This window comes from Pseudophryne corroboree, chromosome 2 (genome assembly GCF_028390025.1).
Source record: "Pseudophryne corroboree isolate aPseCor3 chromosome 2, aPseCor3.hap2, whole genome shotgun sequence".
NCBI classification, from domain to species: domain Eukaryota; kingdom Metazoa; phylum Chordata; class Amphibia; order Anura; family Myobatrachidae; genus Pseudophryne; species Pseudophryne corroboree.
The window spans coordinates 445,028,791-445,051,268 of NC_086445.1; the positions used below are offsets into that span (position 1 = coordinate 445,028,791).

Consider the following 22,478-nt stretch of genomic DNA (forward strand, 5'->3'; position numbering starts at 1 on the left):
TGTTACAGATCCAGCGAGCAATAGTCTGCTTAGAAGCAGGAGCGCCAACCTTGTTGGCTGCATACAGGACAAACAGAGCCTCTGTTTTCCTAACCCAAGCCGTCCATAAATTTTGAAAGCCCTGACTACATCAAGGGACTCGGAATCCTCCAAGACCCCTGTAGCCACTCGTCCTCAATTTTTACCTAAGGTGGTTTCATCGTTTCATATGAATCAACCATTCATATGAAACGATGAAACCACCTTAGGCAAAAATTGAGGACGAGTCCGCAATTCTCTAGCCACATGGAAAATTCAGACACCCGCCTTGCAGATACCAAGGCCAACAACATGACCACCTTCCAAGTGAGAAATTCTAATTCCACCGTTTGAAGAGGCTTAAACCAGTGAGATTTCAGGAACTGTAACACCACGTTAAGGTCCCATGGTGCCACTGGAAGCACAAAAGGAGGCTGGATGTGCAGCACTCCCTTTACAAAAGTCTGGACTTCTGGGAGAGAAGCCAATTCCTTCTGAAAGAAAATCGATAGGGCCAAAATCTGTACCTTAATGGAGCCTAATTTTAGGCCCATATCCACTCCTGTCTGTAGAAAGTGGAGAAAACGTCCCAGATGGAAATCTTCCGCAGGAGCATTCTTGGCTTCACACCAAGATACATACTTTCTCCAGATACGGTGATAATGCTTCGCCGTCACCTCCTTCCTAGCCCTTATCAGAGTAGGGATGACTTCTTCTGGAATGCCTTTACCAGCTAGGATTCGGCGTTCAACCGCCATGCCGTCAAATGCAACCGCGGTAAGTCTTGGAACAGACAGGGCCCCTGTTGCAACAGGTCCTCTCTGAGAGGAAGAGGCCACGGATCCTCTGTGAGCATTTCCTGAAGCTCTGAATACCAGGCCCTGCGAGGCCAATCTGGAACAATGAGTTGTTTGCACTCTTTTTCGTCTTATGATTCTCAGTATTTTTGAGATGAGTGGAAGAGGAGGGAACACATAGACCGACTGAAACACCCACGGTGTCACTAGGGCGTCCACTGCTACTGCCTGAGGGTCCAGTGACCTGGCACAATACCTCCGAAGCTTCTTGTTGAGGCGTGACGCCCAAAGACTTGTTATCTCTGCAAAAACTTCTTGATGAAGTCCCCACTCTCCTGGACGGAGATCGTGTCTGCTGAGGAAGTCTGCTTCCCAGTTGTCCACTCCCGGAATGAATACCGCTGAAAGAGCGCTTACGTGATTTTCTGCCCAGCGCAGAATCCTGGTGGCTTCCGCCATTGCCACTCTGCTCCTTGTCCTGCCTTGGCAGTTTACATGCGCCACAGCTGTGACGTTGTCTGATTGAATCAGAACCGGTAGGTCGCGAAGAAGATTTTCCGCTTGTCGAAGGCCGTTGTATATGGCCCTTAATTCCAGTATGTTGATGTGTAGTCAAGCCTCTTGGCTTGACAATAGTTCCTGAAAATTCCTTCCCTGTGTGACTGCTCCCCATCCTCGGAGGCTCGCGTCCGTGGTCACCAGAACCCAGTCTTGAATGCCAAACCTGCGACCCTCTAGAAGGTGAGCACTCTGCAGCCACCACAGGAGAGACACCCTGGCCCTGGGGGACAGGGTTATATTCTGATGTATTTGAAGATGGGACCCGCACCACTTGTCCAGAAGGTCCGACTGAAAAGTCCTCGCATGAAAGGGGATGGCCTCGTAGGTCGACACCATTTTCCCCAGTACTCGAGTGCATTGATGTACTGACACTCTCGTCGGTTTTAACAGGTCTCCGACCATGTTCTGGAGTTCCTGGGCTTTTTCCATCGGGAGAAAAATAGGATTTTAGTACCTACCGGTAAATCCTTTTCTCCTAGTCCGTAGAGGATGCTGGGGACTCCAAAAGGACCATGAGGTATAGACGGATCCTCAGGAGCTTGGGCACACTATAAAGACTTAAACTGGGTGTGAACTGGCTCCTCCCTCTATGCCCCTCCTCCAGACCTCAGTTAGAAAACTGTGCCCAGGAGAGATGGACATTTCAAGGAAAGAATTTATAATTTAAACACAGTGAGTATTATACCAGCTCACACCACAAACATACCGCAAGACATGGCCTTCAATAGAATACCAGCCCACAGTATGAAAAACAGACAGCCATATGCTGAGAGAATATGTAACACAATCTGTGTGTCAACCCAACCAATAATAAGAAACCACATGCCAAGGCAAGAACAACGTCAGCAATAGGCTGACAGATAAGCAATACCACAAAGTGCCAGCAACATCAATAACTGCAGACACAGTACACACTGGGACGGGCGCCCAGCATCCTCTACAGACTAGGAGAAAAGGATTTACCGGTAGGTGCTAAAATCCTATTTTCTCTTACGTCCTAGAGGATGCTGGGGTCTCCAAAAGGACCAAGGGGTCTATACCAAAGCTCCAGAACGGGCGGGAGAGTGCGAACGACTCTGCAGCACCGATTGAGCAAACAAGAGGTCCCCATTATCCAGGGTATCAAACTGGTAGAGCGTAACAAAGGTGTTTGAAACCCGACCAAGTAACTGCACGGAAAAGTTACCCCCGCCGAGACAGCTCGGACATCCGCGCAAAAATAACCCATCTTCCTAGTAGAATGGGCCTGCCCCGACTTCGGTAACTGCAACCCAGCCGTAGAGCTAGCACGCCGAATCGTATCACAGATCCAGCGTGTAACAGACTGCAGACACTCAGGCGCCCCAAGTACGCTAGGAGCGTACCGGACAAACAGAGCCTCTGTTTCCCCAAACTGAGCCCAATTGGCGACATAAAGCTTCACAGCCCTGACAACATCGAGAGAGATTAAATCAGCCAATGCTGAAGTTACCACAGGCATCGAAAAAGGCAGGTTTTTGATAAACCCAGAAAACCATTTTCGGCAGAACTACTATCCGAGTTCTCAATTCTATCCACTTGGAAAATCAAACAGGGCTCATGTGAGACAAAGCCGCTACTTCCAACAACCGCCTTGCGGTCCACCAAAAAGCAAAAGCATGACCACTCTCCAAGAGAGAAATTTAAACACAACATTGTATAAAGGTTCCAATCAGTGAGACACAAGAAACGCAACACCACGTCAAGAGCCCACTGTGCCAATGGGGCACAAATGGAGGTTGGATGTGCAGTACTCCTTTCACGAAAGTCTTAACTACCGGAAAGGTGGTCAAATTTTTTTATTTTTTTTTAAATAAAATTTACAAGGCCAAAACTGCCCTGAAACGGAGCCTAACTATAGGCCTGCCTCCACACCTGCTTGCAAAGAACGGAGAAGAACGACTCAGCTGAAAGTCTGCCGGAGTAAGCTTCTTAGACTTATACCAAGACACATATTCACGCCAAACACGGTGTTAAAGCTTCGCCGTCACTTCTCTTTTAGCCTGAACAAGTGTGGAAATGATCTCACTGGAATACCCAATCGGATTAGAATATGGTGTTCAACCGCCACGCCGTCAAACGCAGCCGCGGCAAGTCCTGATACACGCCCAGACGTTGTTATAACAGTTCTTCCCATAGAGGAAGAGGCCCTGGATCTTATATGAACAAATCTTAAAGAACTGGATACAGAGCCCTTGTTGGCTAGACCTGAACAATGAAGATCGCCGGTACCTCTGTCCTTCCTACGTTTATCCCCTTCAGCAGAGTGAAAGCAGATGTGATACATCTATCGACCGAAAACACCCAAGGTGTCACGAAGTCGTCCACTACCATAGCTTGAGCGATGCTTAACCTGGAATTCTATTCCTGAGGTCTCTTGTTGAAACGAGACGCCAACGTACCCAATTGAGAGACTCCTCAAAAACTTGTCACTTCTGTAAAACCTCTCAATGACGATAGTCTTTCTCCCGGATGGAGAGCGCGTCTGCAGAAGAAATCTATTTCTCCTTCGTTTACATTCATAACGATGACTGCTAATATAACGCTTACCAGCCTTTCCACTCAGCGGAAAACTATGTCAGCTTCTGCCAATGTCGCTATGGCCCTTGTTCCGCCCTAGCGACTTACTGACGTCCCTGTCGTCAAGTCCTCTGACAGAATTAACACGGCAGATCACGAAGAAAACTACTCTTAATTCAAGAAAGCTTATTTTAGACCAGCTTCGCAGCTTGACCTGTTCCTCTGGAAATACTTCCCATGTAAGGACTGCTCCCCATCCTCGGAGATCTGCACACACGGACACTAGGATCAACTCCTGGATCCCGAACCTTCAACCCTCTAAGAGGTGAGAGCTGAACAGACACCCCAGAAGTGATATCCTGGCCATTAGAACTACATTCCGGTGCATGTGCTGGTGAGACCCGGATCTCATTCCCAACAGGTCCCAGGACAACCACTCTGGCCTTTGACCTTCTTTACCACAGGAAACACAGAACCTCAACCATGCAGTATCTACCCTGATACCACTCCTGACATCTGCGCCTGTGGGAACAACAGCCCTTCCCTGTGTTGAAGAACAGTCAGATAGAAACAACAATTTACACCACTTGTTTCTCGCCCTAACCAGGCGAACATCTCAGTACAGAATAACAATGGCTCTTACTATTGTTTTTGTTTTTTTGTTTTTTTATATAACCGGGAAAGGAGGACAAGGCCCTGCAACTGACGCCCCCTTGGTATGGCGTCGCGTACTATGTCCCCTTCCAGAGGGGAAACGGCAATATTCATTAGAAAATCAGTGAGGGGAACCATCTGTAACTCCAGAATGGCCATTTGGATTCTATCCGTAACTCACCTGTCCTAATCTATTCCCGGACTAACTGAAAGTAGTAACGGAGTCCTCACCGGAGCGGGAACCCGCCCTATATACTCTGCGACCTGTGGTGTAGAAATAGAACCGGCATCCTCTTCTGCGAACCTAACCAGGCTGCAGAACTCTTACCTTTTCACCCTTCACAGGTTGTAAAGAAAGAGAAAAACAAAAAAACAGTATTTAACCGATTGAAATGACTGCATCCCTAAAAGGAATGCGTCACCAACTGTTGCCAGGGAATCCAATTCCCGAAGTTAAACTCACCAGGAATATCCACCGAGATTGGCTGAACTCAGGCATTACCCCAAACAGTGGTACACCGTCCCAGGGAAAACCTCCAGTAACTCTCGGAGTCAGCCTCAGCAGTCCCCCGGCCACACTACCCGTATACGTATGGCAGCCTGCCGCAAATTTATAGAGAAGATCCAACATAAGGAACCTCCCCTCTCTCCTTAGAGTAAATCTATTTTATGACTTACTGAACACAAACACTCGCTCATGTGCCTATAAGGCAAACAGCCCGCAGCATAGCAAAATTAATCATATCACTTAGCTTTCCTGTATACGATCCTTTGAGACAGGGCCCCGTGTCGACCAGTCGTTGACTTCACAATATTCCATCCGTGGCGGAAACAGAATAACCCTTCGGACTTCTGGAAAGGGCGTGAGTCACAGCCGACCTAGAGCTTTATCAACAGAGCGACCAGCACATGAGAAGGAATACTATTACCCCAGTATACATCATAAATCATAATACGAATATACATACTGCAAGACACATAGCCACGTATCCTAAATATATATATTATATTATATATATATATATATATATATATATATATATATATATATATATATATATATATATATATATATATATAACATATAAACGGATTGTCCCGAGCTTTCTGGACCCCCGTGATATTAATGTGTTCTGACCGTGTATGACCATGCACTGAAAAGCCCCAGTTGTGGATCTACCAGGAAACATTACAGTCGACAGAAAATCCCAGTATTCGTCGACAGCAGGGATTAGTTACCAGGCAAAAGTACCGTCTTGCGACCCCAAGCGGTCCGAGGGAAGTAACATACAACTGTATATACACAAGTATAAGTCAGATACAGCATGCCCATTTACCCCCGGTGACAACAGTTGGTGCAGACAGGGTCACTCACATAATATTGTGCCTCCCACATAATGTTCACTGCTTATGTTGTAGCAAGTACCCACGTGCGTCGACGATGCCGATAGTGAACCCCATAGATGTTTAAAACACTCACACCTTTCGACCCAAGTGTACTATAAAGGGTACATCTGACAGGGAGCACACAGAAAATACATACAAGAATGACCTGATGCTCATTCCTAACTCAGCTAAGGTTATGCATGTTTAACATAACACTAAACACTGTGCCCCCCCCCCCCTCTCCCCTTGTTTGTACCTTACGTACTTCTCGGCGGGGACAGAGGGAAAATGGCGCTGACCATGTATGTGTGAGGGCTAAGCCCCGCCTCCCTCGGCGCGCTATAGCTCCACTACACTATAAACCTATAAGTCGGGCACCGCATATAGTGCTAAGACACTATACACCATCGGAAAGTAATGCTGCTCAGGGCGCCCCCCCCCGTGCGCCCTGCACCCCAGCAAACTGTCACCGTATGGGAACGTCTCCGCGCAGCGCGCCCGCAGCCGCCAAATGGCGGGTGCATCGGCCGCGGCGTCTGGGGACCATCGCCTGCACCCTTCCGAGCAGTGAACAGTCTAGAGCGATCGCTGACCAGGGCGCTCCCCTCCCCCAGCGCCCCGCACCCAGAGAAGCCGGCGGCGCTGGAGAAAGGCGCGCAGTGCGCTCTAACATTCTGGCAGGGTCTGGGACACTGAGCCCCGGCACCGCCAATGCAAGACAGTACAGCCTCTAAAAAAAAAAAACCTGTAACTTGCCGTCCAGAGCGCTCCCCCCCCCCCCAGCGCCCTGTACCTGTGTAAGCCGGTGGCGGGGGATCAATGGCGCGCAGCGCGCTGTAACATGCCGGCGGGGGTTGAGACACCGAATTTGCTTTCACTGCCAGCCTTATGAAGACAAACAGTAACCTGCTGCCCAGGGCGCCCTGCACCCTGTGAGTGCCGTTGGTGTGTGGGAGCATGGAGCGCAGCGCGACCGCTGTACCTCCGTTACTGAAGTCTTCTGCCGTCTGAAGTCTTCTTTTCTTCCAATACTCACCCAGCTTCTTTCTTCTGGCTTCTGTGAGGGGGTGACGGCGTGGCTCCGGGAACAAGCAGCTAGGCGCACCAAGTGATCGAACCCTCTGGAGCTAATGGTGTCCAGTAGCCGAGAAGCAGAGCCCTTGAACTAAGAAGAAGTAGGTCTGACTTCTCTCCCCTCAGTCCCACGATGCAGGGAGCCTGTTGCCAGCAGGTCTCCCTGAAAATAAAAAACCTAACAAAGTCTTTTAGAGAAACTCAGTAGAGCTCCCCTAGTGTGTGTCCCATCACTCCTGGGCACAAAGTCTAACTGAGGTCTGGAGGAGGGGCATAGAGGGAGGAGCCAGTTCACACCCAGTTTAAGTCTTTATAGTGTGCCCAAGCTCCTGTGGATCCGTCTATATCCCATGGTCCTTTTGGGAGTCCCCAGCATCCTCTAGGACGTAAGAGAAAACCCTCTTTTGTTCTGTGTCCAGAATCATGCCTAAGAACGACAGCCGAGTCGTAGGAACCAACTGTGACTTTGGTAGATTTAGAATCCAGCCATGTTGTTGCAGCACTCTCAGGGAGAGCGACACGCTTTTCTGCAATTGTTCCTTTGATCTCGCTTTTATCAGGAGATCGTCCAAGTACGGGATAATTGTGACTCCTTGCCTGCGCAGGAGCACCATCATTTCCGCCATTACCTTGGTGAAAACCCTCGGGCCCGTGGAAAGCCCAAACGGCAACGTCTGAAACTGGTAATGACAGTCCTGTACAGCGAATCTCAGGTATGCCTGATGAGGAGGATATATGGGGACGTGAAGGTATGCATCCTTTATGTCTAGTGACACCATAAAATCCCCCCCTTCCAGGCTTGAGATAACCGCCCTGAGCGATTCCATCTTGAACTTGAAGCTTCTTAAGTACAGGTTTAGGGATTTTAAGTTTAGAATGGGTCTGACCAAGCCATCCGGTTTCGGGACCACAAACAGGGTTGAATAGTACCCCTTTCCCTGTTGATTTAGGGGAACCCTGATAATAACTTGCTGTTGACACAGCTTTTGAATTGCAGCTAAAACTATTTCCCTCTCTGGGGGAGAAGCTGGTAAAGCAGATTTGAAGAATCGGCGAGGAGGCACGTCTTCGAATTCCAGCTTGTAGCCTTGGGATATAATTTTTATCACCCAAGGATCCACGTCCGACTGAACCCAAACGTGGCTGAAAAGTCGAAGACGTGCCCCCACCGGCGCGGATTCCCTCAGTGGAGCAGCAGCGTCATGCGGTGGATTTAGTAGAAGCCGGGGAGGACTTCTTCTTTTGCTGTGGGGGAACATAAGGCAAATAGGTAGATTTACCCACGGTAGCTGTGGAAACCAGGTCGGTGAGACCTTCCCCAAATAAAACTTCACCCTTGTAAGGCAAAACTTCCATATGCCTTTTTTGAATCGGCATCACCCGTCCATTGGCGGGTCCACAGCGCTCGCATAGCAGAAATGGCCATGGCGTTGGCTCTCGAACCTAGCAGCCCAACGTCTCTCATATATAAGACTGCGTCTTTAATGTGACCTAAGGTCAATAAAATGGTATCCCTATCTAGGGTATCAAAATCAGCGGACAAGGTATCTGTCCAAGCTGCTACAGCGCTACAAACCCACGCCGATGCTATCGCCGGCCTGAGTAAAGCCCCTGTATGTGTATATAATGGTTTTAAAGTCAATTCCTGTCTGCGACCAGCAGGATCCTTGAGGGCTGCCGTGTCTGGAGACGGTAGCGCCACCCTTCTTGGATAAGCGCGTTAAAGCCTTGTCCACCCTGGGCGAGGACTCCCACCGTACCCTGTCCTGTGCAGAGAAAGGATACGCCATAAGAATTCTTTTGGGAATCTGCAGTTTCTTGTCTGGAGATTCCCAAGCCTTTTCAAATAACGCATTCAGCTCATGAGATGGGGGAAAGGTTACCTCGGGTTTCTTTTCCTTAAACATGTGTACCCTCGAGTCAGGGGCAGAGGGGTCATCTGTGATATGCAAAACATCTTTTATTGCAATAATCATATAATGAATGCTTTGGGCCACCCTTGGGTGTAACCTCGTATCATCGTAGTCGACACTGGAATCAGAATCCGTGTCGGTATCAGTGTCTGCTATTTGGGATAGGGGACGTTTTTGAGACCCTGAGGGGCCCTGTGACACCGTCAAAGCCATTGATTGACTCCCTGTATTATCCTTGGACTCTGCTTTGTCTAATCTCTTATGTAACAAAGTCACATTTGCATTTAAAACATTCCACATGTCCAACCAATCAGGAGTCGGCATTGCCGACAGAGACACCACAATCATCTGCTCCACCTCCTCCTTAGATGAGCCTTCCGCTTCAGACATGCCGACACACGTGTACCGACACCCCTACACACACACGGATATATTTATATGGAGACAGTTCCCCAATAAGGCCCTTTGGAGAGACAGAGAGAGTAAGCCAGCACACACCCAGCGCCAACTGACACTGGAACAAAATTCCCAGATAACATCGCTTTTATGATTATCTGTATATACCTATACACTCACTGCGCCTTACAAGTGCCCCCCCTCTTTTTTGCCCTGTGTCACCGTGTTCAGCAGGGGAGAGTCTGGGGAGCCAGTTTCTCTGCATGTGCTGTGGAGAAAAATGGCGCTGGTTAGTGCTGCGGGATCAAGCTCCGCCCCCTCAACGGCGGGCTTCGGTCCGGCTCAATTTGTTTAATACTGGCGGGGGATTTAATATATATTGCCACCTCAGCTTATATATGCCTTTTAGCCAGTCCTAGAGGTCTTTTATTGCTGCCCAGGGTGCCCCCCCTGCGCCCTGCACCCATCCGTGCCATGCAGTGTGTGTTGTGTGTGGGAGCAATGGCGCGCAGCGTTACCTCAGAGAAGATCTGAAGTCTTCTTTCTTCTTATACTCACCCGGCTTCTATCTTCCGGCTCTGCGAGGAGGACGGCGGCGCGGCTCCGGGACGAACGGCGAGGGTGAGACCTGCGTTCCGACCCTCTGGAGCTAATGGTGTCCAGTAGCCTAAGAAGCAGAGCCTATCATTTAAGTAGGTCTGCTTCTCTCTCCTCAGTCCCACGATGCAGGGAGCCTGTTGCCAGCAGTGCTCAATGAAAATAAAAAACCTAACAAAATTATTTTTCAGAGAAGCTCAGGAGAGCTCACCTGTAATGCACCCAGTCTCCTCTGGGCACAGGATCTAACTGAGGTCTGGAGGAGGGGCATAGAGGGAGGAGCCAGTGCACACCCATTCCAAAGTTCTTTATAGTGCCCATGTCTCCTGCGGAGCCCGTCTATACCCCATGGTCCTTACGGAGTCCCCAGCATCCTCTAGGACGTAAGAGAAATTGGGAAGTGTGTAAAAACTTTTGTAATCTGATATTTTTATCAGGATTTTTTACAGGCTTGCTTAAATATATCATCCAATTCCGGAGAATTAGGGAAAGTAACACTGAGTTTTTTCTGTGCTAGGAAAAACGAGTGCGGTACTGCAGTGTCTTCCAAACGGATTTTTAATTCATCCGAGATAGCAAAAATGAGGGACTCAATCCCCTGGGCAGAAGTGGAATCCTCTGTATTAGGTTCTAATTCTTCCCCCTCCTCCTGTACTCCCTCCTCAGAGTTGGAGAGTAAATCAGGCAGCCCACGTTTAAGTGGTCCTGAACTAGGGAGGGATGGGGGGTTGTTTGTCTTCTGCCTTAGCAGCCAGGTCTGCCAACAGCTGCAGCCGGGACTGCGACAGCCTGCTGCAGCCATTGTGTCTTCTGAGTATTTGCAGTGAGTTGTGATGACATATCTGCCATCATAGCTTTTATGGCACCAAGCCCGGATGGCTGCTGATCTCCCCCCCCCCCCCCCCCCAGTCTCCTCACTAACTTGTGAAGACTGACTGCATTGTTCACATGATAGGGTACCAGTGTAAGAGGGAGAGAATCTGGTGAGACATACACTGCACAATTGGTGTTTGACCATGCTTATAGTAAACATACACACACACACACACACACACACACACAGTACAATAGCAAGCCTGCCCTTACTGTATGCGAGTAGGAGACCTTGAGTGAGAGGGGGACAGCACACTCAAGCCTGTCAGACTCCGTAAATCTGCAGGCTGTTTATAAATATCAGTAGAAACAGGATTACTTGCCCTCTTTAGGACACTTGATTTGTGTACAATAGCGGTTCTCCCCCTTATTTACACCCCTGTACCAGTTTCCTGCGTATCCTGGAGTGCCTGGAGGAGCTGTGTGAGCTTGCTGCTGCAGCTGTAAGCAGAGGAAGGTGCCAAAATGGCGCTGGTCCTGCTGTGAGGAAGCTCCGCCCCCTGTAATGGCACCAGAGCTATGTAGATATTTATATTGGTAAAGCCTCCTAATAAGTGTAAAACATCACATGAATGTTAGTTTTCACCACGCCAGTGTACACATAGGGGCTATAAGCAGGTCGCCCCAAGGAGGGTCCAGTATGCCGCCCCTGCGATTACGCTGCACCAAGAGCCGGGGGACTCCCCTAGCGGGGCCCACGGCTTGTACTTACCACTTTTTCTCACCTTCAGACTTATGTTAGGGGTGACGCCTGAAGAGACTGGTAAATTCCCCCTTAACTCCCACGGTGCATGTATACGGTTACCCAAACAGTATATCGAACATAATAAAATTTTAAATAAACTGAAGAAAAAAATCCTCTTGAGCTCCAGAATGTGCATCCTCTACTGAGGGCACATTTTTCTAAACTGGCTGTAGGAGGGGGCATAGAGGGGAAGAGCCAACACAACCAGTTGAAGAAATTTTAAGTGCACCGGCTCCTTTGGACCCCATCGTACTAAGTGACCCCAGTATCCCTTAGGAATGTTAGAGAAATATAACTATTTAGATAACACGCTTTTGGAATTTTATCCACAACCACAAAGACAACTGACAAACATTAAATTCATGTCCAAAGCTTATATCCATGATACACAAGATGAGAATAATTCACAGGCTGGTACTGTACCCAACCCCTGCATATATAGTGTACATATATTATGTCAAATTTGACCAAATCCCTCACTGAGCACCTGGAATTACTGAAGGACTGGACGGCTGAAATACAACGTTACCCAAGCATCCTTGCCTGTGTGACGGTGTAAAATTACCCAAGGTGTTCTATAATTTAAGGAATTGATGAATGAAATGGCACTTTTATAAATGTAATCCAATGGGTACACTATGTGGTTTTCTTTTATTTTCTTGAACATTGGGTGCACTTGGTAACTCAACTAGGTAAAAAAACACCAACTATGTCATTTTATCAGTAACACAATTTAAATGCTGCACATACTTTAGCAATAAAGGATTTGCAGAGTTCCGCATTAAAATTCCTCTAATATGATTTTCAAAAGGTCCTTTCACATCTGCCAAGACATGTGGTAGAGATTCTGTAATACTGCTGGCAGCTTCTGAGCAGAGGAGAGGTGGGGATGGTGGACGGATAGTCATTCTGTAAAACAAACCAACAGTGGTATGTATTAAAATACAGATAACCCAAAACATCAGCTTAATAGATACCTGCCTACAGCAAAGAGAAAACGAACAGGGTATTTACAACTGATTAAAATACTAGGATTTTGGTTAACCACCCGTAAATCCTTTTCTCGTAGTCCGAAGAGGATGCTGGGGTCCACATTAGTATCATGGGGTATAGACGGGTCCACCAGGAGCCACTGGCACATTAAGAGTTTGAGAGTGTGGTCTGACTCCTCTCTCTATGCCCTTCTACCAGACTCAGTCTAGAAACTGTGCCTGAGGAGACGGACATCTTTGAGAGAAGGATTTAACACAGATACTGGCGAGATTCATACCAGCTCACACATACAAGGCACATCAAGATAACTAGCTTAAAAAAACTCAGCAACTGCTGAAACAGTACTTACCAAGTAACAATGCAGTACATAACTAAACAAAGTTGTACTGAACCAGATAACGGTTGCAGGAAAACGAAGCGCTGGGTGGGCGCCCAACATCCTCTACGGACTACGACAAAAGAATTTACCGGTAGGTAATCAAAATCCTATTTTCACTTACGTCCTAGAGGATGCTGGGGTCCACATTAGTACCATGGGGATGTACCAAAACTCCCAGAATGGGAGGGAGAGCGCGGAGGCTCCTGCAGAACTGATTGACTGAACGTCAGATCATCAGAGGCCAAAGTATAGAACTTGTAGAACTCAGCAAACGTGTCCGACCCAGACCAAGTTGCTGCTCTGCAAAGTTGTAACGCCAAGACACCCCGGGCAGCCGCCCAGGAAGACCCCACCTTACGAGTAGAGTGGGCCTTAACAGATTTTGGACACGGCACTCCTGCCGTAGAATACACATGCTGGATAGTGAACCTAATCTAGCGAGATATAGTCTGCTTTGAAGCAGGACAATCAATTTTCTTGGGATCGTACAGGACAAAGAGTCCAATTTCCTGTGATGAGCAGTCCTCTTCACATAGATTTTCAAAGCCCTCACAACATCCAAGGACTTTGACGAAATTGAGGAGTCAGTAGCCACTGGCACCACAATAGGTTGGTTGATATGAAATGCCGACACAACCTTTGGAAGAAACTGCTGACGTGTCCGGAGCTCAGCTCTATCTTCGTGGAATATTAAGTAAGGGCTTTTACAGGACAAAGCCCCCAATTCTGACACACGTCTAGCAGAAGCTAAGGCCAACAACGTGACAGCCTTCCATGTAAAAAATATATATGGACGAGGGCTGCGCTATAACCTTCTGTGTAAAAAGCAGCTATGGAGAAGTGGGCTTCCACTAGCCCTATCGAATCTATGAAACAATGGTTACACAAAGGACAGTATAACAAATGGTATAAAAAAAGGTTATAAATTTTATTTCTTAAGAATATAAAACAGTCTATAAATGTCTAATTTCAATATCAAACGGAAAAAATGAATTTGCAGGCAATATACTATATGTAAAGTATGATGAATAAAAAATCAGTATGAATAAAGTGTTCCTAAGAGGGTCAATGCACATGAGAATCTGATACGTATATAAAGGGGGTGTATTACCATATGCAATATAGATTAGTTCCTAATACCGGTATAGATACATAAAAGACACTGGACAAACATATAAACACAAGTAATCTTGTTGTTTTAGTAGAATAAATCGCATGTGCGTCTCTACTAAGTTAATACGTAGGTGCTTAATAATAAGAACTCCTGTGCGGTACTGTATCCAGAAACAATGTTTCTGTGTGTCCAATCCTTGATACAAGGTAACAGTCTTTCCAGCAAAATCTTTAAGCAGTGGCAAGGCAGTAGTAGTTGATATGAAAAATTCCAAAAGTCACTCACCGCTATTTCTAAATCTCACTGGTGTTCTGTGGGCCGCTGTAAGGGTCTTATATAGATGTATAAAAAGGCGGATGTCTGCCGGCAGACACTTTGAATCAGCAACGGTGGTCAGCGTTTGGAAGCGTGCATCAAATCCGTTGTTCGGCGATCGACGCGTTTCGCCTGTAACAGGCTTCGTCAGGACCATTTGCTATACTATCCTTTGTGTAACAGCGCTGGGAGTTACCATTGTTTCACAGCCTTCCATGTAAGAAATTTGACCTCAACCTCCTGTAGAGGCTCAAACCAGTTCGACTGGAGAAAATGCAACACCACGTTAAGGTCCCAAGGCGCCGTAGGCGGCACAAAGGGAGGTTGGATGTGCAGAACTCCCTTCAAAAAGGTCTGAACATCAGGGAGGGCAGCCAATTGCTTCTGGAAGAAAATGGACAGGGCCGAAACCTGGACCTTCACAGATCCCAACCTCAGGCCCATATCTACACCTGCTTGCAGGAAGAGAAAACATCCCAGTTGAAACTCCACCGCAGGAAACTTCTTGGACTCACACCAAGAGACACATTTCTTCCAAATACGATGGTAATGTTTAGACGTTACCCCTTTCCTAGCCTGTATCAGGGTAGGAATGACCTTCTTTGGAATGCCCTTCCGAGCTAGTATCATGCGTTTAAACTCCATGCAGTCAAACGTTGTCGCAGTAAGTCTTGATAGGCGAATGGACCCTGCTGCAGCAGGTCCTCCAGAAGAGGAACAGGCCTCGGCTCCTCCTGCAAGAGATTCAGAAGGTCCGCGTACCAAGCCCGCCTTGGCCAGTCTGGAGCAATGAGGATCGCTTGAACTCTTGGAATGAGTGGGAGTGGTGGAAACACGTACACCGACCGGAACACCCACGGAGACACCAGGGCGTCCACTGCTTGTGGGTCCCTTGACCTGGAACAATATCGCCAAAGCTTCTTGTTGAGACGAAAGGCCATCATGTCTATTTGGGGTAACCCCCAAAGGTCTGTTATTTCCTTGAACACCTCCGGATGGAGACCCCACTCCCCCAGATGGAGATCGTGTCTACGGAGGAAGTCTGCTTCCCAGTTGTCCACTCCCGGAAGGAAGATTGCATAGAGCGCCAACACGTGTTTTTCTGCCCAGAGGATGATTCTTGTCACCTCTGACATCACAGCTCTGCTCTTTGTCCCGCCCTGTTGTTTATGTAAGCCAGTCGTTACATTGTCCGACTGTACTTGAATGGCCTGATTTCTTAGAAGATGGGCCGCCTGAAGAAGACCGTTATAGACGGCTCTTAGTTCCAGGATGTTGATCGGCAGGCCAGCTTTCATACTTGACCACCTTCCTTGGACGGTTTCCGCTTGAGTGACTGCGCCCCAGCACCGGAGGCTTGCACCCGTGGTTAGAAGGACCCAGTCCTGAATCCTGAACATGCGGCCCTCCAGAAGGTGAGGCAATTGGAGCCACCAGAGGAGTGAAATCCTGGCCTTTGGCGACAGACAAATTCTCTGATGCATGTGTAGATGAGATCCTGACCACCCGTCGAGGAGATCCAGTTGGAAGGCTCGAGCATGGAACCTCCCGTACTGTAGAGCCTCGTAAGAGGCCACCATCTTCCCCAAAAGGCGAATGCATTGATGAACAGACACCCGGGCTGGCTTCAGGACATCCCGGACCATTGTTTGCATCACCAACCTAGTTTCATGTGGAAGAAACACCCTCTGCACTTCCGTGTTGAGGATCATCCCCAGAAAAGACAACCTCCGGGTTGGTTCCAAATGAGATTTTGGAAGGTTCAGAATCCAACCGTGGACTGAGTAGGCGGGTTGTGAGTACAATGGAATGCAACAGCTCCTCCTTGGACGATGCCTTTATCAGTACATCGTCCAGACACGGAATGATGTTTACCCCGTTTTCGGAGTAGAACCATCATCTCCACCATTCACCTTGGTGCTGAAGAGAGGCCGAAGGCAGGGCCTGGAACTGGGAATGACAGTCCAGTAATGCAAAACGGAGATAAGTCTGATGCGGTAGCCAAATCGGAATGTGGAGGTATGCATCCTTGATATCCAGGGATGCTAGGAATTCCCCCTCTTCCAGACCTGATATCACCGCCCAGAGAGACTCCATTTTAAACTTGAACTCCTTCAGAAAAGGGTTCAGTGATTTTAGGTTCAGAATGGGCCTGACCGATCCATCCGGTTTCGGTACCATGAAAAGGTTTGAATAGTAACCCGTGGCTTGCAAATGAGGAGGTACTGGTACAATGACCTGTGCCTCCACCAACTTCTGGACCACTGCTTGTAGGACAGTCCTGTCCGCCAGCAGAACTGGCAAGCCTGATTTGAAAAATTGGCGAGGGAGATTTTGAAATTCCAACCTGTATCCCTGGGACACAATATCTATCACCCAGGGATCCAGGCCAGACGATACCCAGACGTGACTGAACCGTCTGTGCCTCGCTCCCACTGGCCCCACCTCCAGGCCACGCGGTACACCATCATGCAGAGGACTGCGGCGTACTGGAAGCAGGCTTAGTTTCCACGGAACCTGCCGCAGCAGGTTTCTTAGATTTAGCTCGACCTCCCCTAAAGAAGGTATTGGACGGTTTGGCCTTAATAGGCTTGCTAGACCGAAAGGACTGTGATGCTGATGGAGAAGGATTTCTTCGGAGCAGGTGCAGCTGAGGGAAGGAAAGGAGACTTAACCGCTGTAGCCGTGGATATCCACGCATCCAAAGCTTTCCCAAAGAGAGCCTGACCTGTGTAGGGAAGGGACTCCACGCTTTTCCTGGATTCCGCGTCGGCCGACCACTGGCGCAGCCACAGTCCCCGACGAGCTGAAACAGACATGGAAGAGATCCCCGCAGCCATGGAACCCAGGTCTTTCATGGATTCTACCATAAAACCTGCTGAATCGTGAATGTTACTCAAAAACAATTCAACATCATTGTATCCAAATCCTCAAGTAAGGTGCCTGACCATTTTACTATGGCTTTTGCAATCCATGCACTAGCAATAGTGGGATGTAATATAGCCCCCGAAGCGGTGTACATTGATTTAAGTGAATTATACATTTTTTGATCAGCCGACTCCTTTAAGGCGGTAGATTCCGGAACAGGTAAAACCACCTTTGAGAGTCTGGACACAGATGCGTCAACAATTGGCGGGCTTTCCCATTTTTTCCTATCCTCCTCAGGGGAAGGAAACGCCACCTGGACCCTTTTAGGGATCTGGAATTATTTCTCAGGGTTTTCCCATGCTTTCTCAAATATAGCATTTAATTCCTTTGACGCAGGGAAGGTTAGCGAGGCTTTCTTATCTTCAGTGAAAAAAGCCTCCTCAACCTGCTCAGGTGTTGTATCATTAATATTCAATACATCCCTGATAGCCTCCATCAATTGCACCCCCCTTTGCAAGAGAGGCAGATCCCCGCAACACATCCCCAGTACCATCTGTGGTATCAGAATCGGTATCAGTGTCATCTTGCATGACATGAACAAGCGCACGTTTGTGGGGGTATATAGTGGAGCGTCCTGAGGTATCAAAATCGGGCCATACTGCCATAGAGTTCTGTAATACCTGGGTTGCAGATTCATTACTTGCAACCCTATCTGAAATCTGAGAAATCCAAGATTTGATAGAGGAAAACCACTCAGGTTCCCTTGCTGGAATCTGTGTTAAACCAGTGCTATCCTGATTACATGGAATGGGATCATCCTGGGAGGACATATCCTCCACAGCATATGACACTGTGTCCCTGGACATAGCTAAAGGAGACCACACAAAACACCACACACACACACGGGAGGGCAGAGAGAGTTTCACCCCCACGAATGGCAAGAGAGACACAGAGATTGGAGCCAACCCACACACAGCGCTTGTAACCAAAGGGAGACCCCCTGTCAGCGCTGACTGTGCACCTTAATAGGATACGCAGTCGTATTGCAGCCCCCCCCCCCCCCTTCTACAACTCCCTGGTACCGTGAGAGATAGCTGGAGTTGCTGTGGAGGGACCTTCTTTCTCCTGATCAGCGCTGTGCAGGCAGGAAAATGGCGCTGAACGCTACTGGGTCTGCTCTGAGAAGCTCCGGCCCCAAAATGGCACTGTCTTTCCGCTCTTCATCTGATTATATTGGCCGGAGGATTGATGCTGGCTGAGATCCTGGAACCCCGACAGGCTTTGTGACCAGTGTAGGGTGTAAGCGCTGGCCTCTCAACGCGCCGCACCATGTACCACTGAGCCATCCCGGAGCACAGTTAATAATGCGCTCCTACCCTGCTGCCGCCACCATCTTCACACCAGCCCCCCCCCCCGCTTTCAAGGGCAGGTGTCTTACTTGCCACAGTCTTCAGCTCTGTAAGGGGGTGGCAGCATGCTGCTGGGGTGAGCGATCTATCCCCTCAGGAGCTCAGTGTCCTGTCTGCGGACTAAGAGGCTCAGACCCCACTGGGCGGACACTACCCCCCCAACCCCCCCCCCCCCCCACCCCAGTCCCACGCTGCCGGGAGGCTGTTGCCAGCTGCCTCCCTGTAAAATAAAAATAAAAAAAACTCTAAATTAACTTTTTACTAGAAAAGCTCTGGAGAGCTCCTCTAGCTGTGAATGGTTCCTCCGGGCACATTTTCTAAACTGAGTCTGGTAGGAGGGGCATAGAGGGAGGAGCCAGCCCACACTCTCAAACTCTTAAAGTGCCAATGGCTTCTGGTGGACCCATCTATACTCCATGGTACTAATGTGGACCCCAGCATTCTCTAGGACAGTGATGGCTAACCTTGACACGCCAGCTGTTGTTTAACTACACATCCCAGAATGCCCTGCATCAGTTTTTGCATGGCCAAATAGCAAAACTGTAGCAGGGCATGTGTAGTTCATCAACAGCTGGAGTGTCAAGGTTAGCCATCACTGCTCTAGGACGTAAGAGAAAAGCTAGTTGCAACAAAGTAGAAACTGAAAAAGACAGTAAAGTTTTGCCCACGCAAAATATAATGCACTTATTTCTTGGATCCAAGCTGTCTTACAGATGTGTCCCATTCTGTTGTTGATGCGCAAGCGAATCCTGGCAAAGGGGATCATGCATAGTCACGCACCAGCTGCCATTCACTCTGCAATGCAGACCTGCGTGTGAGCAGTCCCAGCACAGCAGGTCATAGTGCTGTTATGATGCGTACACTTCGCGGGAGCATACCGAACAATGGAGTGACACATCTGTACTTGCGTTTGTCAGTAATAGGTTACTGACCAACAGTAGTCTCCAGCTAACAGCATTTTCCATCATGCGCTAATACATCCAATTGGTCAGTGGACATTGTGCTTTTTGCTAGCTGCAAACACTGCAAGTCGGGGTAATTGCATGTGTGTTCTTTCAACTACATGAAAGTGTTAGTAACAGATAATGTTTACATACAACAGTGGGATGGTGAAGCACTCATAGCTACTCGTAATGCATATCATAGTTGTCCCAAGAGATATATCCGAAATAATCCAAAATCCTTGAATGGGTGCAGGAGGCCTGGGGAAAGAAAAGAAGCACATTAATTTACAAAAATAATGAAGACAATTGTTCTGAACAGGTTAAAAAGGTCAACACACATTAAGCCACATCAATGTCTATGAAAACCTGTCTTCATGCCAGCCTCAAAAAATAATAAAAATAAAACTAATATTATAACTATTACAGGTTGAGTATCCCATATCCAAATATTCCGAAATACGGAATATTCCAAAATATGGAATTTTTTAAATGAGAGTGAGATAGTGAAACCTTTGTTTTTTGATGGCTCAATGTACACAAACTTTGTTTAATACACAAAGTTATTAAAAAATATTGTATTAAATGACCTTTAGGCTGTGTGTATAAGGTGTATAGGAAACATAAATTAATTGTGTGAATGTAGACACTTTGTTTAATGCACAAATTTATAAAAAATATTGGTTAAAATTGACTTCAGGCTGTGTGTATAAGGTGTATATGAAACATAAATGCATTCTGTGCTTAGACTTAGGTCCCATCATGATGATCTCTCATTATGGTATGCAATTATTCCAAAATACGGAAAAATCCGATATCCAAAATACCTCTGGTCCCAAGCATTTTGGATAAGGGAGACTCAACCTGTATTAATAATCTTGTAATAAAAATACTAAGAATAATAGTGTGCGTGTGTGTGTGTCTCTCTCTCGAGTCTGGCACTCACAGCATCCTTGAAATCAGACTTGCCCTGGTGCCCCCACAAAAAAAAAACATTGGAGACCGAAGGTGCGGCACTTGGTAACAATGACGCAGCTCGCAAGCAGAAACAGTTAAACAATCTCTGCTTGTGAACCGCTTCATTCTTACTAGAGTACTGCACCTTCACCTCATTTCATTTCATTTAAGAACCACCATTCCGGCATTAATTACAAATGGAATACTATAAAAAAAAAAAAAACATACTATATAAAATACAAATGTATTGCACAGCAGGACAGTAATTCACAATATTCATAGGATAGGTAACAAAATGAAAGCAAGAAATAAAATAACAAAAAATAGGATTTAATACCTACCAGTAAATCCTTTTCTCGTAGTCCATAAGTGATATTGGGGGGGGGGGGGGGGGAGAACTGGTACGATAGAGGTATAGACGGGGTCCAAAGTAGCCAGTACACTTTAAATTTCTTCCACTGGGTGTGCTGGCGCCTCCCCTCTATGCCCCCTCCCACAGGCAGTTATAGGTAAAAATGTGCCCGAAGGAGAAAGGACATATATGAGAGAAGGAACAGGATAACAAAGGGTGGTGAGGTTTACACACCAGCACACCACAAATATAAAACGACCAGCAACAGCTGGCAACAACAACAGCTGAACAGGTAACTATAGAACAAGAACCTTCAGAAAAGTCAAAGCACTGTGGCGGGGCGCCCAATAACCCTTATGGACTACGAGAAAAGGATTTACCGGTAGGTATTAAAATCCTATTTTTTCTCTAGCATCCATAAGGGATATTGGGGGAAACTAGAACAATCGGGACGTCCCAAAGCTTCCAGAACGGGCCTGGCCTGAACCATGGTAGCAATAACTTTCTTGGAAAGGCCCTTGTGAGCTAAGATGTTCCACTCAACCTCCATGCCGTCACACAAAGTCGCAGTAACTCCGGGTAGACGAACGGCCCTTGCTGAAGAAGGTCTCTTCTGAGTGGTAGAGGCCAAGGGTCTTCGACGGACATGTCCAGAAGATCCGCGTACCACGCCCTCCGAGACCAATCCCGGGCAACTAGATTTGCCTGAACACCCCAATTTCTGATTCGTTTTAGCACCCTTAGGGAGCAATGGAATCGGAGGAAACAGGTAGACCAGCCGGTACGGTCAAGGCGACGCCAGTGCGTCCACTGCCCTCACCTGAGGGTCCCTGGTGTGTGAGCAATACCAGGGAAGTTTCTTGTTGAGACGAGAAGCAATCAGATATGTGGGCAACCCCACCGTTCGGTGATCTGCTGGAACACCAGATGGTGGAGACCCCACTCCCCCGGGTGGAGTTTTAGATGCCTCAGGAAGTACACCTCCCAGTTTTCCACACCTGGAATGAATATTGCTGACAGTTCCCTTGCATTTCTTTCCGCCCAGAGGAGTATCCTAGACACCTCTCACTTGCAGGCTCTGCTTTTTGTCTCTCCCTGCCGATTGATGTACGCCACTGCTGTCAGACTGTACTTGGATCGTGTGATCCTTGGGTAGAGGAGAGGCCTGAAGCAATGCATTTTAGATTGCCAGAAGTTCTAGAATGCTGATCAGGAGGGGGGCTTCGTGGGCTGACCACCTGCCCTGGAACTGAGCCACATGGGTTACAGCTCCCCATCCTCGCATCCGTCCTGTGGAGTATCCATACCTGGATCCTGTAACTTTGGCCTTCCAGTGAATTGGAGGACCACAGCCACCACAGGAGAGAAATCCTGGCCTGAGGTGACAACCGTATTATCCGGTGCATCTGAAGATGTGATCCGGAACACTTGCTCAGGAGATCCAACTGAAATGTCCTGGCATGGAACCTTCCATACTGGATCGCCTCTTATGAGGCTGCCATCTTTCCCAACAATCCCATGCAAGGGTGGATGGATATTCAAGTAGGCCAGAGAAGCATGCGGATCTCCTGAAGTGCTCTCACTGTGTCCCCCTGGGA

General features: G+C 47.9%; 1 protein-coding gene across 1 annotated transcript in view; it reads right to left on the reverse strand.

The window, feature by feature from the left end:
- The window catches only part of NUP88 (nucleoporin 88), a 176,048-nt gene that overhangs the window by 65,186 nt on the left and 88,384 nt on the right, over nt 1–22,478 (reverse strand). Inside the window, exons 10-11 of the mRNA XM_063953674.1 lie at nt 19,728–19,832; nt 12,303–12,461 (exon numbers count right to left, since the gene is read on the reverse strand). Coding sequence (XP_063809744.1) covers nt 12,303–12,461; nt 19,728–19,832 — 264 coding nt within the window. The remainder of the gene's footprint in view (nt 1–12,302; nt 12,462–19,727; nt 19,833–22,478) is intronic.